Source organism: Cygnus olor, chromosome 6 (genome assembly GCF_009769625.2).
Source record: "Cygnus olor isolate bCygOlo1 chromosome 6, bCygOlo1.pri.v2, whole genome shotgun sequence".
Classification (NCBI taxonomy): domain Eukaryota; kingdom Metazoa; phylum Chordata; class Aves; order Anseriformes; family Anatidae; genus Cygnus; species Cygnus olor.
The window spans coordinates 10,245,982-10,263,668 of record NC_049174.1 but is presented as its reverse complement, the minus strand read 5'-3'; the positions used below and the strand labels follow the sequence as shown (position 1 = coordinate 10,263,668).

Genomic DNA, 17,687 nt, shown 5'->3' with positions numbered 1-17,687 from the left:
TGATTTTGTGGAGTATCAAGCAGGCATGTGCAACTTCTGTACTGAAGAGCACCGGTCCTCAGAAGAAAGGTCTTACATCCTTACAGATGTTAAAGCCCTATGGTTATCTCATGGATCCTGTTGCACCTTCACAGGCAAAGCATGCTACACATGCTCCTGTCCCAAGGGTTACACTGGTGTACATCCTCACACCATTTTCTTTCTAAAGCATAGATTAGTCCACACTGGAAAGGAGGAGGAAAACAATCACGAAAACAATCTCGCCTTGGTGTTAAAGTCAGACAGTCAGGAACAACGTATCTTTATTAGCAACCTGATTGTTCAGGCATTGGAACTTAGCATGTTGGGTTCACTACTGTAGATAGGTAAAAAGGTGCTGAGTTGTTCTTCAACACCATCACATTTCAGTATAGATGAGGACTACAAAATGCTACTGCGAATGGACATTGATACACTTGGGGTACAGAGTCCCAGTGACAGACATCACAGGTCTAGTTGAAATTATTTCCTCCAAACTCCAGGCCTTCAGAATTGTATTAATATGCAAATTACAATAAAACTAGGTACATGAAGAGAAGAAAAAAATAAAATAAATGAGCATCACCTTCATTCTTTTGCCACACTTGGAAAAAGATAACCTCTTTTCACCCCACCCACATCACCTGCCTATAAAAACTATTAACACAGAAGAAATTATTCTTTATTATAGTTATCATAGCTTGATATCTTGTCTCCTTTGTAGCCTCTTTCCATTTCCTTGAAAATAAAATATACTAGAGCTTCACCTTCTCTGCTTTTAGAAGCTTTTGCTGGCATTGGATTCAGGACTCCTAATATGGTGCACCCAACAGGGGCCTAACACATACCTTTAATATTATCACTTACCTTGCCTCTTTTTCCCATGTTTTCAAAATGAATGTCCCCAAAGGCATCAGTGGGAAGTTCCTTAGTGTGCTTCTTATAATTCCATTTTTCATTGTTATTAATCTGAGTGCCCTCTATATGTTGATTTTCAGGGTATCCACACTTACACAAGTTGCCCCTAAAAGAGTGAACAGGCACCAAACCCCAGTTATTGTTCTGAGTACAGAAAAGTAAGCCCTCAATTCTTTCAGTAACTATTTTTATTAACAAGAGAAAGAAAATGTTCACAATTGACACCACCTTCAAAACTTCTCCTCTACCAGGACATTTCCAAGAAGTATTGTTCTGCAACAAACCTGGAGCTTGTGAAACACAGTGTAACTACAGCAGCAGTCCCAAATGAAAAGTCTGGGAGCAGGGTTGTACAAATAAAACAAACCAAGCAGCAGGAGGAGTTGTGGCACCAGTCGTGCATGGGACTCAACTAATTTGCTACATGACAAATTAGCATGTAAAATGAGCCATGATTATCTGAGACCAACACCTAATCAAAGAATGGTTTGGGTTGGAAGAGACCTTAAAGACCACCTAGTTCCAGCCACCTGCCATGGGCAGGGGCCCCACTCAAGCAGAGCAGGCCCCATCCAGCCTGGCCTTGGGCACTGCCAGGGATGGGGCACCCACAGCTCCTCGGGGCAGCCTGTAACAGTGCCTCACCGCCCTCACGGTGAAGAATAATCACACTTCCTCCTCCTACAATCTGCTTCCGTTCTTACTTGTGCCAGGAAACAAAGTGGAATACATCTCAGGAATCAGTCCATGCTGGCACGTGAGCTGACATCTTAGGACAGGTCTTACCTATATGACCTCTGTCATCACCACAATTCTAGTTAGATCACTAGCAGCTTAATTTGAAACTCCTAACTAAGCACAGAAATGAAGCAGAATTTGGCATCAGAGAACAACAGATGTGACCTCATCAGATGCAAACCTAAAGGATACAAATAGTTTATTTTCATTTTTGTGCTCTTAACCAGGTATGAAGAGGCCTTCTTGAATGTAATCATTTTCCATGTAAACCCAGGGCCTGACTGAGCAGGGCTAATACATTTTCATATCAAGAGAGAATGGTTATCAGCTTCTACTCTTCCATATAGCAACCAATGATACGGCAACAAGGCAACTCAGAACCATCAAGGTGGACTACACGTCTCTCAGAGCAATGAAAAAAGGTTTGGGAGCACAGGTAACATTCTCCTTAGTCCTCCCAGTCAGAGGTAGGGTCCAGGTAGGCACAGATGAGTTGAAACAAGTCAATACCCAGCTACATGGCTAGTACCACAGTCAAGGTTTCAGATTCGATGATCACAGTACCTCCTTCAAGAGGCCAGGATTGTTGGGAGATGAGATGAGTAAGTGGGGCAAGACCATCTTTACCAACAAGCTGGGCAGACTTATTGATTCATGTTTGAAGCCATCAGGCAGCTGGAAAACTATGAGATAATTGCTATCACAGAAACATGACGACTCTCTCAACTGGAGTGCAGTGATGAATAGATATAAACTCTTCAGAAGAGATAGGCAAGGAAGGAGAGGCAGTGGACTTGCCCTCTCTGGAAAAGAAAAGATTGACTGCATGGAGCTGTTATTGAAAAATAGCAATGAATTAGAAGTCAAGCCAATGAAGGAAACCTTGTGGTAGGTGTTTACTACAGACTGGCTGATCGACAGGAGAATGTTGATGAATTGTTCTTCCTTCAGCTACAGGAAGCATCACACTGGCAGGCCCTGGTCCTGCTAGGCGACTTCAGCCAGCCTAACATCTGCTGGAAACATGGTACAGCAAGCAGTCTAGGAGACTCCTGGAGTGTGTTGAGGGTAACATCCTAGTCCAGGTGATAGAAAGCCTAACCAAAGGAGATGCATCACTGGACCTGCTGCTCACCAATGCAGAGGAACCTCCTGGAGCAGTCAGGACTGGAGGTAATGTGGGCTGCAGTGACTGTGCCCTAGTAGGATTTATGATCTTGAGGGATATAGGCTGGGCAAAAAGAATAGTCAGGACCCTAAACCTTAGGAAGGCAAACTTTCAGCTAAGAGATCAGTGGATGGGAAGCCCTGGGAAACTGCCCTCAGGCATGAAGAGCTGGGATATATTTAAAGATATTTTTCTTAGGACAAGAGAACTCTCAATTCCAACATGCAAGAAATTGGGTAAGGGACACAGGAGACCAGTATGACTGAATCAGAACCTCTCAGTCAAATTAAAACACAAAACCAAAATGGAGGCAGGGACCCACATCCTGGGAAGATAATAGGGATATGGCCCAGTAGTGGTCAAACACTGGAACAGGCTTCCTAGTGAGGTGGGTGCTGCCCCGGGGCTGTCAGTGTTCAAGAGGCATTTGGACACTGCCCTCAGTAACATGCATTAGCTTTTGGTTAGCCCTGGAGTGGTCAGCCCGCTGGGCCTGATGGTCTTCGTAGGTCCCTTCCAACTGAACTATTCTATAAATATGAATCTATGAATACAAATCTTATAATGTTCATAATTAGTACAGTAGTAAATTTGTGAAGACATATATATGGGTGGTGCTCAATCTTTTTTTTTTTTTTTTTTTAACTGATAGGAGTGTATGATCAAAAACGTTTGTAGAGCACTGTCCTAGAGCTGGGAGAAGCACCCTTGGGTGTCTATCCTACCATCAGATTCCAGCTCTTTTGACCACAACAGAACAATATCTCAGATATATGCTAACAGATCAAACACTGACAATGAATATAGTTGTACAAGCGAGACTGAGGTGAGGCTGCACTGCTAGATTCAGACTCTACAAAAAACTAGCCAAGTCTGCTCCTTGACCAGCCACTGCCATGCGGCCTAGCAGGAAGAAAACACCCTCAGCTCCCAGCCGCCCCGATGTCTGCAAAACAAGAGAAAAATATCTACTTACTCTGACTTGGTGTCCTTTGTAAAAAAGACACATTCTCTCTTCTTGAAGTTTTCTTGAATGAAGTTGACCAAATCCTTGAGGGGGAAAAAAAATATTACTTCCAATAGCTCATGAAACAGCAGAAACCTCAGTAACAGCATACTCAGCTCAAGCACAAAGTGAAACTAGTGCAACTTTTCAAGTCTCCTTTCTCAACATGGATGGCTGGGAGAACATAGAAAGCACTGAGGGAAATTGACATGACACAAAAGACTACAAAAAATCACAAATGGGCATTCCAAAAAACAAACAATCAAAAAAAAACCCCATACACTAAAGAGGTAAAAAGTGGGGCTTCCTCTCATAAGAAATCCTGAACAGCAAAGCAGATTTGATACCCTAAGAGTTGCTAGAGAGCCTACCTGAATTTCAACAGTTCTAATCCAAAAGACCCCCAAAGAAAACATCTTGCTTGTATCCAATAGCACAATACAGTCAGCTATAGGTTAGGAAGCATTTCTATTTGCATGCATTGCCACCTTTCCAAACAACTTGAAGCACTTAAAACTGAAAATACTTTATAAACAGTGGTTAACTCTAGTCAAGATAGTGCTTAAATCACTGTAACCAACACTATTTTTCTGAAAAACAGACATTAATGTCCTCTTGGGTAGGGGCTATTTCAATTCAACACAGAGATACCCCAGTAGGAGACCTGAACTGAAGTCATGCTTTATGTGAGCTCAGTGGAACACAAAGTCTCTCCAGCTTGTTTAACCAGTACCTGTCACATTAACCTTTAAACTCCAGAAGTTCAGGGGAGCTTTCAAACTTTTGAGCTACAAATTCTTTCCTAAACTGCCTTTGCAGGCCAGGAAGACAAAAGGAAAAAAAAAAAAACAACAAAAAAAACTTTCTCACTTACAGACAAAGGCTTGAGGTTGGATTTTTTTTGTTTTTAAAGCACAGCTTGGATTTGCAACCCAAGATTTTGCTTGGGATCAAAAGCAAAGGAATATTCTATGATTCTATGAATACATTTATAGCTTAGTTTACCAGTTTGACAGAATTCATAGTTAAACAGCAGTTAAGGAAAGTTCTTCCAAGTGGAAAAGCATTCTTTAAAATGAGTGTAATATCCAAAACAAAGGAAATGGAAAAGAACATAATTAGCAAGTGGTTCCCTCCACTTTTTTTTTTTTTTTTCATTTTTGTGGTTTTTACAGGCTAAAGACATAAGAGCTAATCATTACAGCACTTTCAAGCCTAGCAGAAGCAAGAACACTGCCAGACTGTGATCAGCAAATGACTGAGGCTTGAAAGGGATTTTAATGTAATTATCTGTTGTCTGCCTTTGCCATCAAATGAAGAGGTGGAAGTTCCTCTCTATAGAGGCAGAGGATTTGTCTCAAACCAAAATGTGAAAAAGGATTTTAAACCAGAAATGACTAACAAACAATAAAAATTTATACAGATCAAAAGGAATACATACACCTTTAGACTTTCACCAAGTCAGCGAAGCACCATTACTGCCTGAAGGTTCACTTGGCTGTGAAAACTCCATGAAAGGAAAACTGACAAATCAGTCAAATTTCTCCTGACATGCCCTATTTCATAACCACTGTGTCCCTCTCCCAAGACAGTACCCAAGCCTATCAAGGATGTACCTGATACTTACACTGTCATTGTATGACACGTCTATGCTGCGAGACATGCTGGAACAGAGAAGTCTGGAACTCTCAAAATTGCCATTTCTTCGGTGTCGCATGGTGCCTGTAGAAACCTGAAAGAGCACGGCAGAGGTGGAAAGGCTCACTACAATGGTCACTGCTTTCAACAGGTGAAATCAACAAGGACACTCAGCGCCCTGGGAAGGCGAAGGAAGACTTACTTAAATCCAGCAGAGAGATTTTAAAAGTGAATTGACTCCTCAAATGTGAAACGACCATTCAGAGAAGATCTTTTCTCCTATTTCATTCCACAAAAAGACTTTCCCCCTTCTTTCCCCACTTCAGAAAGAACTCCAAGTCAACATGCTTTGAGAAAGGAGTGTATGTGCTGCCCCGCACCACTCAATTCACTGCAGTATCTTAGCTCTCTTTGCCTTCCCATCTCTGACGGGCATGCTGAGGATTTGGGCTACTGTTTCGATACAATGAACAGTTCCTAGTTCAGTGTGTTTACAAATTAAATGGGATATTATTAAGACACAATTCAACCACAGAAAACGGACTGCAGTGTAAAAAGAAGTTGGTCCTGAAGCACACCGGAAGGGCAGATGCAGCACCTGAACTCAGGTCCCTCGTGTCTCCATCCACTCCTTTAGCAACGATGCAACCTGAAGAGTAGGTTGAATTAAAGTTTATTGCATCTGAAAGTTAACGAGACAGCCCTGGAGTCAAACACACGTCAGTCACCCTCTAGAGCAGACATCTGTACTGACTTCACTGTCTTTGAAGGAGGATCACTTCATTTGCACCATGTCCCAAAGCACAGAACAAATTTATTTTTATGCTAACAACAAGTGCTTCAATTCCCTATACATTATTTGCAACAAAATATTGAAAAAGATCTGCCAAAAAGGAAGGTTGGCAGCCAGCTATGGCAGTGAGCTCAAATTCCACTTGTTTCAATACTAATTTCTCTCCTGCCTTTTCTTCTCACTGTGTATACTGGGCTTGCCTCCCAGGTGCCATTGGCACCACATGGAGAACAGCAGCCTCCCAGACACAGGAACGCTCATTCTCCAGCTCTAACGAAGCAGTCTTGAGTGAGAATATATTATTTCTGAGCACCGAAAACTAACAAGTGGGAAATTATTTACTCACGGTGTTCGACAAAGTAGGATAGGCTAAAGCAGCTGGAAGCTGTAGTCATAAATAGAGCATCTCCCAAAGCAAGAAAAAAGGTAAGTTTTCACAGAAACGTGTCTATTTATACATAATAGTTAGTATATAAAAATACTCTGAAAACCATTTCCTGTTGAAGGGGAGCACAACTGGCTCCTTCAGCGTTATTACTGTGTATGGGAGGCCACAGCGACTCCATCTGACCTCCTTGACCTAGCTGGGATCACAGTCTCTCTTCTTTTTCCCCCTGTTAAGAGCACGGCTTCAGCTTTTGAAGTTGAAGTTGTTTAAGCTTCGTTTATGCTGCACTGATCTAGTGTCGTGTGAAAGCAGGATGCTTAAAAAGGTACCTGTATTCAGCTGAGACACAGTTTTCAATGTGACTGCTTAGAAGCAGCACCTATGGAGTGACAGAATTCACCAAAAAAGCCAGTGTTCACCACCTGGGTGTTACAAGGGGAAGAGCAATGCCAATCTCTCAAAGAATGGCCAAGAGCACAGCATTTCAAACAGAGCCTGCATTGCTGTTCCATAAAGAGTGCGCCCTGTTTCAAATGCATGGCTCCCTGCAGAAAAAGAAGAAACGAAGACTATGCATATACCCCCCACAAAACATAAGTAGCAGGACAACCAGTTAAAAAAACTCATCTCAGGCCTCCCAAGACAATGGTGAGCTAGCTTGCATGGCACACACGAATCTGCAGTACTGCAAATGATGAGGGCAGGTGAGAAGGTTTCCTCCAGCGAGGTTATCTGTTCAGGGACCATGCCAATTGGGAAACGGAGGGAAAAGGGACAAGCCAGACACAAAATATACAGACACATGGACCTGACAAAAAAAGCTTGGAGACAATGACAAGAAAAATCTCTCCAGGCACTCTAACTGGTGAGGTACCAAGAAACTGCAGGCAAACTGGGATTTTGCAACTGCTAAGGATCCAAAGCTGAGGTTTGGGAATTTGGGTGGGAAGGGTCAGCAGAACTGTGCCAGCTGGTGAGGGGAAGGCAATCGGGGAGGAACAAAGGAGAAATGGGCAGAAAAGGGTATAAAAGGAGCTGGTTGCATGCAAAACAGGGCTGGTTACCAGGCTGGCGAGGCTGACCACTGCAGCCTGTGCTGTCTTCCTAATCAACTCTTTCCAAAATATCTCTGTTCTGAACCACGTGCCTGCTGCTGAGTGAGACTGGAGGGGGCCACGGCCCCTGCACCCGGTGCCAGCTGCTGGGGGTGCCAGTTTCTAAATCCTCCACACAGTGGGTTTGTGTGGGGCACAGTGAATGTGCACCCACTTGCAAACTCCTGGCGGGACCAGCCCCTCGTTAGGGTGAACCTCGGGTCCAGGCTACAGAGGTGCGCTACAGAGTACTAGGAGATTGCAAAGAGCATTCTGACTAATTCTGGTATCGACCAAGAATGTGATGACTGGGAGGGTATTGTCCCTAAAATTCACTAGATTGCTTAAAACAAAAGCAAGCATTCTCCACCACATCACTCATTTAACTGAATGTCTGACAATTGCACTGGGAGACAAGTTCCAAGTAACTCAGTATACAATTCTCATCATTTCACATCATTGATTTTTGATGTAGAAAAATGTTTATAAAAGGCATGATTTGAGATAAAAGTTGTGCAGGAAGAAATATGTGTTGGTCTGGGTTTATGCAACATTTATTGGCTGAGTTTTACTTTACCTGTTGATTTGTTTAGTAAGTTAACACCAGAAAAGTGGCCATGGACATAACTGTACAGAGAAAAGATTAAATGGAAACAAGGGCATTAAGTTATTCATTCAAAACGCTAAAGAAATTCAAAGTTTGTCTCCCTGCATTTTTAAATAATTGATAAGACTGAATAGCCTGCAAACAAATTGAAAAAAGTTAGAGTGCAAAGGAACACTGAAAATCTTAGACTTTTATTTCAATTCAAGTTTTGATACCACAATTTCAATTTCAAGTTTTTGATACCACAGTGCTTAGCAGATATTTGGGAGAGAAACTCATTAACTCCACCAGTGTTAGAAATAATAGCAGTTGTACACACTTTAATAGATGTGACAGCTGCAGTCTATGTAACAGGCAAATGCAATTCATTTTTGATCAGATTTCAAACCAATTAAATATATAGGAAGGCATTGTTTAAAGCACAGACCATTGCATTAAAACATAAGCTTTTTAAACTAACAAGTTTTTGAGAATACTAAACATTAGATAAAAACAAGAATAATCCTCTAAACTGTAAGACTAAGTATATGATTTCCATAGCACTTAGAGGAGCATATTCCAAGGAAATCTTCATCCTGGAAGAGTCTAATGGGGGAAAAAAATAGAAGTCATAAACAATAACTTTTAATAAAGAGACTTTAATAAATAGGCTTTTAAAAATCTTGTCTGCATCTGAAAAACAAAACCAACTTCCACTTCCAGAAAGGTTTCAGATAAATCTAACCACTATTTACATAAACATAATTCTAGCAACTGGCTTTAAGTGTCAGTTTCTAAAAAGGAAAGGACAGTGCCAAACTTCAGAGGTACAGCTACCTCAATCTCAGCGTATGAAAAGTATTTACTCCTAAGCACAGATAAAAACAAAGCCTAATCATGTACCAGCATGGAGCACTTACCAAAGTCTCCAGTATATGCCCCAGCAATCCAACTGAAATCATTACCCAAAGAGGAAGGTTTTGATATAGTTCGGCTTGCAAAGCCCCACCTTTTTCAATCTGTGTCATGCTTTCCTTTTAAGGGAGGGCACGGGGGAAGAGAAAATGCACAGGAGCAAGCACCGGCAGGATTATTCACCAATTAATGATGGAGGAAGACATAATGGCAGCAGGACACGGGAAATAAATGACTGTTGCAGGTTATTTGCAGGAGGTGGAGAACAGCAAAGTTTCTGCTCCACCTGCTGCCAGTGTACTGTAGAATCTGATAACAATACTGCAGCTCATTTATCTAATCAGCAGCTCTATTAAAAAGCTGGAAATATAACAAAATGCTTATGGGAATAAAGAAATAGATTTTAATGTTTACAGTTCCAAAATGAACAGCCATGAATCTCTACACTTTGGTAAAAGTAATTTCTATTGCCATGAAATTCACAGCACCTCCTTGGAGAGCCACGTTGTTCCCAGCCCACTCTGCCTGTAGAAAGCAGAGTTATCCCGTGTGCTGCTGAATTACCTCGTACATCCCTCTAGTCAAACACTTTGGACAGATGTCACCCCGTGTCCAGCTCAACCACTCCCCACAACCCTCTTTTACTTTGCACTGCCGTGGATGAGCACGCAAAGGACAAACTGCATCCAGCCGTGGAGGACAGAAGTGGTAACACGTCAGGAACCCCAGAACCACAGGAGGAAAAGAACAAAAGCCATACTGCCCAAAAGGCCCAAGACAAAACCAGTCTGTGGTGTAATTAAAGACCTGCTGTTGAAAACACAACCATAAAAAACAAGTAGAGGCTCACGGTGCTAGCTCCTGGTAATCAGGTGTGTCACTAAGCCGTGCAAAGGCAGTCTGAATTATGATCCCAAATCATCCAGGTTCAAAAGCCCCCTGGTGTGTGCTGGGCTCCCTCCACGCACCCCATTCCAGGCTTTTCTCCTCTCTGAAACTGAGGGAATGATGCTCCCAGGAATCTGTTCCCAGCATGCAGTCAAAGTGGGCCCAGACATGTATGTGGATAACCACCAGAAAGTCTCAGCAAATGTACCTCTGTTGCTTTTGCAACAGGAGGAGTAGGGTGGCTCAGAAGCATTTTTGTCTCCTGTCACACCGAGGACTGGCAGCATGAAGATGCTGATGCCAAGCAGCATCAGCAAGAAAGGGAATGGATCTGGATTTCCCCGTCCTCAGAACAATCTTTCCTTCTGTGACAGAAATAGCTTTACTTACCCTAAATCTCACATTACCTTTTCGTACACACATCTGCATTTGCAGATTTCATTTAACTCACTCTGCAGTTTCTAACAGTGATATGCCTGCCCCTGCTAGACATACTGGACATTAGCAATTAATGGCTTACGAACAGGCAGCTACCATGCGCTTCATTCCTCCATTTTCTTTCCCTCTTGGCTTGGTTATCCAGTTGGTTCAACTATGACATAAGGAGCAAAAGGGCAGAAGGAGCTTAGACTCTAAATGTTGCTCATTTTAATCAGAAAATGATTACCATGCAGAACTTTAAGTCCTCACTAAAGCCAGCGCCTGTAAGCATTAAATACACATTCCACTTCACCTGCTCTGTAAGAGCTGCTATCCCATGAAGCCTACCTTAAGCTGTAGTAAAAACTGGTTGAGTTCAAACCATTGGAGGCTATTACAGTTTGTATTTTATTTCCTGTGCTCTGCCAAACTGAAGGAAAAGGTTTCCTTTATTTAATTTCCTCACTCAGCATCCCACATTGCTGGGTACAGGTTATTTCACCATCCAGGAGACAAACCTGCACTAGAACAGCACATTCCAGTGACTTTTTTTTTTTTTTTTTTTTTTTTTTTTTTAAGTCAGGAGGGATTTCAGTCTGCTTTTGCCATGTGTGTTCAGCCCAAAGACATAATTCATCCGTGATCTACTACTTTTCAGGAACATAAGGAAACATATCAAAGACTTGCAGCTAATGCTCAGAGGTAGCTAAAACACTTCTGTTCACAGGAACAGAGTTTTCAGAGGCAGACATTAGCAATGTGGTCATGCACCAAAACTACTGAAGCGCTGAACGCGAATCTTTACCTGGGGTTCGTACCTGCAGTAAGCACCCTAGCCACATAAAAGGGGCCCTCAAACATTCTTTTAAAAAAGCAACTGCAGAATTCTGCCCGGTCCTGGACATAGCAAAAATGGACTTTGGGAGCACTTTGTCTCTCAAATGTAGCAAATCCACCTGTACATCTAGTGAGGGAGTTTGTACCCCAAGCTAAGTCAGAAATGATCTCTGAACACGTTAGGAGTTTTTTAATCTCCCCAGGAAAAGATGATCAATGGTTTCCAAAGACAAGAACTCCTCCATTGGCACTAATTCACACTTTCCAGCACATCTGCATTCTTGATTTAAGAATACATATCTAAGATGTAATTGCTATCACTTGTATTCCAAACCTACATCAAATACACTAATATTTCCTGTATTCCAGCAAAATCAGGTCTCTACTTCCACTGGAGAAATTTCAGTGAGAATTTGCCAAACACCACAGAACTTGCTGTCTTTCCTAATTCACAGAGCATTCCAAGGAGTATTTTGAGTTTATATTTTATAATATTTATATATTTTAATACTTATAATTTAATATATATTTTTATTTTATATATATCTTATAATATTTATATTTTTTGAGTTTATTTTGAGTCCAGTTTGGGACTAAAGCCAGGTTAGTATTTCTGAACAATAGAAACGGTGCTAATACGGATTCTTCTTCAGATCGTGTCCAAAGAGCTATGTTTCTATGATCAATGAAGTAAAAATCCTCAGGATCAGCATTTGGATATTACCAGTGCCAGTATCTATGCAGGTATCAAAATACAGGAAGCACTTGTATTACTAAGAAATGGAAAGCAACGTAGGTATAAAAATATTTTCCATTGCACCAATAGTCAATAAGAGACTGTAAGGAAGAAAGACGCTTCTGCACACAAATGAACCTTATGATCCTTTAAAAAATACAAAATAAAATAAAAAGCATAAAGCAAAGAGCAGATTTAAGTCAAATGGTGCCTGAAGAGCTACAGGGATTTCTGAACCCTGCAGTCTCCGCTCTGCAGAAAGGCAGATGCTATGAGATCAGTAGCTGGCAGTAAATCACCTTCCAACCCGGGACCGATGAGAGCTTATAACTAGCTTTTTGTTGCTGAAGGCAGAATTGACAGCGCACCTGTGAAGTCGACCAATATATTCATTCTCTTGTAATGTCTTTTTTTGTTGTGTTTAACTCAGTTAGTCTCACCTCACCACACTGAGTGATTTTTTTTAGTGCCAAATAAATAGACTATCATGGGCTGACAGCATTAAAATTACCAACTATTGGCTGTGAAATCCGTATTAGGATCAAGGTTCTTTTGGCTGAGCTTTGAGCCACATGCTACTAGCTCTGTTTAAAGACAATGTCTTACTGGAGGTAGGTTTATGGAGTTTCACAGTGTAGCCACCATGCTACAGCATTCAATGGCTGTAAATACTCTGAGGTCATCTGTTCCCACCCAAAACTCATGGTAGAGCCCAAGCAAACGCATAGATGGGCTTTGCAGCACTATCCAAGCATGATGGATCAAATGGGCAAAAAAGTAAAATATTTAATCTGTTGAGTGTCATCGCCATCCTTTCCTCATCAAAATTCTCCCCACGGATCATCAGAGAGAACAAGATGCCAAATACTGTTATGGAACAGCCAGGGTACTTCGTAATTACAGAAACAAAAGTAAAGTGTTACATGGAGATTCACAAAAAGCAAACAAACACAAAAAAACCACCACCTATTTCTATTACTGAAATCCCTTTGGATTTATTTTGCTTTGGCTACAGTCTACTAACAGTCTTGAGGAAACATTTCTACAGATGCAGTTTCACATAGGAGCTCATTTGCTGTGCATGACTTGCCCTCTGCACCCCCTTGCCCACTGCATCCTGCCCGCTTTTATGGCTTCCTATAATGACCCACTTCTTCCTTTTTCATCCAAACTGCAGAAATTCACCTTGGGCAGGAATAACAGCTTGTATGACTCTTTATCCTGTTATGTTGTGATTTTGGAGGAGGAGACAGTCTGATCCATTCTCCCCTGGGGAAAACAAATCCGTTTCATCCTGTCTCCAGCTCAGCTCAACTGTATTTCTGAAGTGTTACAAGAGAGGGAGAGGAATGCAATCAAAATTGTTTAATGTGAACTATGAGATAGGACATTAGCACTTCTCCCCAAAAGCACCTTGAACATAGTTGGCATGAACTACACAACAAACCTGTGAAGAAATAAGAATAATTGCCTGTCATTTCAATCCCATCCCCACTGTCTCTCCCATCAGTGGCTAAGAAGAACATCGGAAGATGCTGCAGGGAGGGCAAATCAATATTATAGCAGCAAGGAACCCACAAATGCACTGAAATAAAGTAAGCTCTTCAGGTTAAGTAAAAGGACAAGGATAGACTTATACACACACACACCTTTTGTGACAAAGAAGTCGGAGATCTGACTCCTACTTCCGTACGTGTGGATCACATCTCTCTTGGTCACCAATGCAACATAAAAGCTACAGACCTTAAACTTCTGAGTATGAAGTCAAAATAAGGGGTCTGGAAATGAGGCACCTCTGAGCTAACACAGCTCTCCCAGCAGGGACACAGCAGGTTGGGAAGAAGGACTTGTTGAAGCACTTACAAGAAGACCACAGCAGAAATTTGGCAGGAAAATGCAAAGATCTGAGGACTTAAAGCTTGGAAGAACACTACAGAGCAAACCCTAAAAAGGAGGAGTGAAACAATTACAGGGATAGCACTCGGGACACGTCTGCATCCCTGGCCAAAAGACAGATGGGTAACACCTCCTCTAGATACTTGGGCTACTTCAGGGCTACACAGTGCTGTAGATTCTGTGGCAGGGATTCAGAGCGTGTGCAAACAGTTCCAGGACTATCACACACAGGCCTGTACATTTCTTCTGTTTTTATCACTGTTTCTGGGGAGAGCAGGGAGGAGGAAGAAGGCAGCACTTCGCTTTCAGCTGAGTCCCTTCCCCATCCTCTTCCAGCTCAAGGGCTATGCCTTGGTCATGCCTACGTAAAGACAAAAGGTTGCAGGTGTGGGGTCTGATGAAGAAAAGAAGAATCACAGGCTGAGCATCAAGTTAGGCACCAGCTCCATCAGTGTTACAGGGCTGTGCATGAGAACTAAGAATGGGTGAAGAGCACCAGCTCCTTCCCCTCAAACGGACCAGCCTGAAGGAGAGCAGAGAGCAATCTCCTTCACGTGGCTTGCCACCACAGAGTCATTTCTGTGCCCAAAACAAATGGAAAGGAAGTACGTCAAGGCTGAAAGAGGAAAGGAGGGTCCCTCCTGAGGTTTGTATGCGGAACATGGTTTGGTTTCTCCCTCTGTTCTCTAGTACCTACGCTGTAATGTTGGAAGACCTGGCTTTCTCCATGCTAAGACCCCAATTTACTCATTTCTCCCAGCAGGAAGGACTGTGCCTGAAGTACTGGGATGCTCTGTACACCTACCAGCCACCACAGTAAGTCTCCTTCCTTTCAGACAATACAGGCAATTTGTTGGTTTCACTTCTTGTTGTTAACCAGAAGTTATAATTCCCTTAACTGAGCCTACTTACACAGTTGAAGTTATAGTTAATATATTAAGATTACGTAAAATGAGCAGCTTCAGAAGGTGTTTTTCATTCCAAGAAAGGTCAATGAAACTAGTGAAACTATACCAGAGTCCTACCTGAAGCATAGGCATGATAAATCCTGTTCTGGTATAAGTCTGGCAATGAAAACACAAATAGCAGAGCTTCTTTGAGGTTAAGGTCTTTATGGATCTTGGAGAAACCGAAAGAGCTAAAGTTGTGTCTGTGGAGACAATTGCTCAGAAGATATGGTTTTGTGAAGAAACAACACTTTCTGCTTACTCATTTCTCCCTATATTTGGGTAGGCAGGTGCACCGCTGGAGATCAATCAAAGTTGTATAAAAGGTACCAGCTCCTGTGATTCTTACTCCTTTTCAGTGGAAAACCATGTAGAATGTCATTTCCAGCTGGCTGCTCTAGTCACAAGGATTTAATATGAATTACAGAAAGCAATTTTGTTATTTTTAACCAACTGTTTTTCCAAGATGTAACACACTACTCCATCAAGTCTACAATGACACGCTAAATGGCATATTAAAAAGAAAATAACCTGGTGCGAAATTGCTATACTATAGCGATTACAGATATTTGAACTGTTCAAAAAGGAATTACTAACATTGTCCAAATTTATTAGAACCACTTCTTACTAGTCTGAGTGTCCTGCTATGCTCACTTAAAGAGGACAAGTCTCCCAGACAAGTTTAAGTGTTACCTTGCAAGGGTATAAAGACCTATTGTTATGGGAAGTTGAAAACTGGGTTATGACAGAACAGAAAGTTGTAGTCCTACCCTCTTTTATTACTTATTCTGCTGTTTCACTAGCATTTAAAATCCTTTTTAACAATTTAAATTCCTAAATGCAGACACTTGTATTTATTTATAATGTGAGAGTACATTGCACTGGGAAAAAAATAGGTGAAATCACTGATATGCATGTTAGCCCAGAAAGCTTTAAAAGTGCATTTTTGTGTGAAATATTAATAGGTATGAACAGAACACTGTCAGATTCTTTCTGTAAAAGCCTTAAAAAATGAAATAAATCCACCAAAAGTAATGTCATGAGAGGAGAGGGAGAGGACAGGGATCTCAGAAGCGCTGAATTGAAAGGAAGGATCGCTTTGCTGGACCTGCTGGCTATACTGCTGTTAATATAGCCCAAGATGTCGTTGGCTCTTTTGGTGCCACGGAACACTACTGGCTCATGTTTAACTTCATGTCCAGCAGGACCCTCAAATCATTTGGCAAAGCTGCTTTCTAGCCAACCAATGACCTGGTCAAACTGTTGGGTTGGTGAAACTATATAAACAAGGGCTCAATCCAAAATCAACCGAAAATGCATTTATTGTAAATAAGAACTAGGGTTGGAAACGATTAGAGATAAATAACTTTTTTCCCTTCCCTAAAGACAGATCAGATAGATTTTTTTCATTTCTGATGGATAGCTCATGAATCTGTCCTTAAAAACATTTATTGGTGGAGATTCCATACTCTCCCGATCAACATAGACTGCTTTCCACGTCAGATCTCTCTTCCTTGCTGAGATTTTCCCAATTACTATCTGTGATCTTGGATATTTATTTCTTTTTCCTGAGAATGGACCAGAGCACATGCCATCTACACAGATACTGATCAACAAGTGGAGACAGCCTTGTCTTTATACACTGCTTTGAGACACTGACCCTCAGAATCCAGCAAATGAGAGAGAAGCTCTGCAGTGCAGGGTGTTTGTCAAGTATCTTCAGTTTGACTTTGTTTCACTCAAAAAGTATTATGTTAAAACAAAACAAAACAAAGAAAACAAAACAAAAAACAAGTGTTGTTCCATCACAGAGAACTAAGTCTAGCTCAGGTCACGGGCTTACTTAAGTAATAATTAATTCCAAGAGCAGGAGGGGCACTATAAACCTTTTCCCAGGCCAACCACATCTACATCCCAGCTGTCATCAACAAAATACAGTCATCTGTCCTTCTCCTGGTTCCCTGTCAGATACAGCTAATGACACTTTTATTAACCTAGGATGGGATTTACCAGGTAATGGGCCAAAAGCATACGTAGTCAGGCAATTAATTACACGTGCCAGCTAACCAACATATAACTCAAGTTTGCTTTGCACATCCAGTCAGCTTGTAGTAGGATAAATGGATGTTTTTCCATTTTGGAACTCCCCACAACTGGCAGTTCTGCTCCCATCTGTGTCAGAGCACTGATTTCAACATCTTCAGGCTCGACTTCTGCCTTCAATAAATACCAGACTGTATTAGACTTCCTTTCATTTCGACGTGAAATTTAAGTGCAACATTTCTGGAGTGCTTAGAACACACAAGATGCTGAACGTGGAGCTTCTCCTCTTAATCCAGACAAAAGCTGTACCCAGAAATCAAAGGTTTTTCAACAAAAGTGTTACCAGAAGGGACACTTTTAGGAACATGCTGCCTACCACCAACCCCTGAATAGCAGTCAGAGATAACTTGTCCAAGTCCTATTGCTTTCTGTGTTTATTCTCCTACTGCCATAAACCAAAATGGGACAGCAAGCATCCATCCCAAGGAGCTAACATGAAGGGTGTACCAGGAATATCATTCAGTTGGAAAGTGTGGTCAAAAATGCAGGTCATCCAGAGCAATACATTTAGGGCGCCCCAACTTTGTGAAAACAGCATTTCTGGCAGCAGATACTGCACTATTGCTTTAACAGCTCAGAACAGATGTGGACTCAAGCT

General features: G+C 41.7%; 1 protein-coding gene across 6 annotated transcripts in view; it reads right to left on the bottom strand.

Annotated features, from left to right (window-relative positions):
- Positions 1-17,687, bottom strand: part of TRPM8 (transient receptor potential cation channel subfamily M member 8) — a 140,487-nt gene that overhangs the window by 38,788 nt on the left and 84,012 nt on the right. For 5 of the 6 annotated variants that reach the window (XM_040560970.1, XM_040560971.1, XM_040560965.1 and 2 more), the window contains 3 exons: positions 5,476-5,580; positions 3,819-3,892; positions 886-1,042 (listed from right to left, as the gene is read on the bottom strand). In XM_040560970.1, coding sequence (XP_040416904.1) covers positions 886-1,042; positions 3,819-3,892; positions 5,476-5,580 — 336 coding nt within the window. Of the gene's footprint in view, positions 1-885; positions 1,043-3,818; positions 3,893-4,219; positions 4,365-5,475; positions 5,581-17,687 lie in introns of those variants that run through there. The other variant, XM_040560969.1, reaches the window with a different exon arrangement.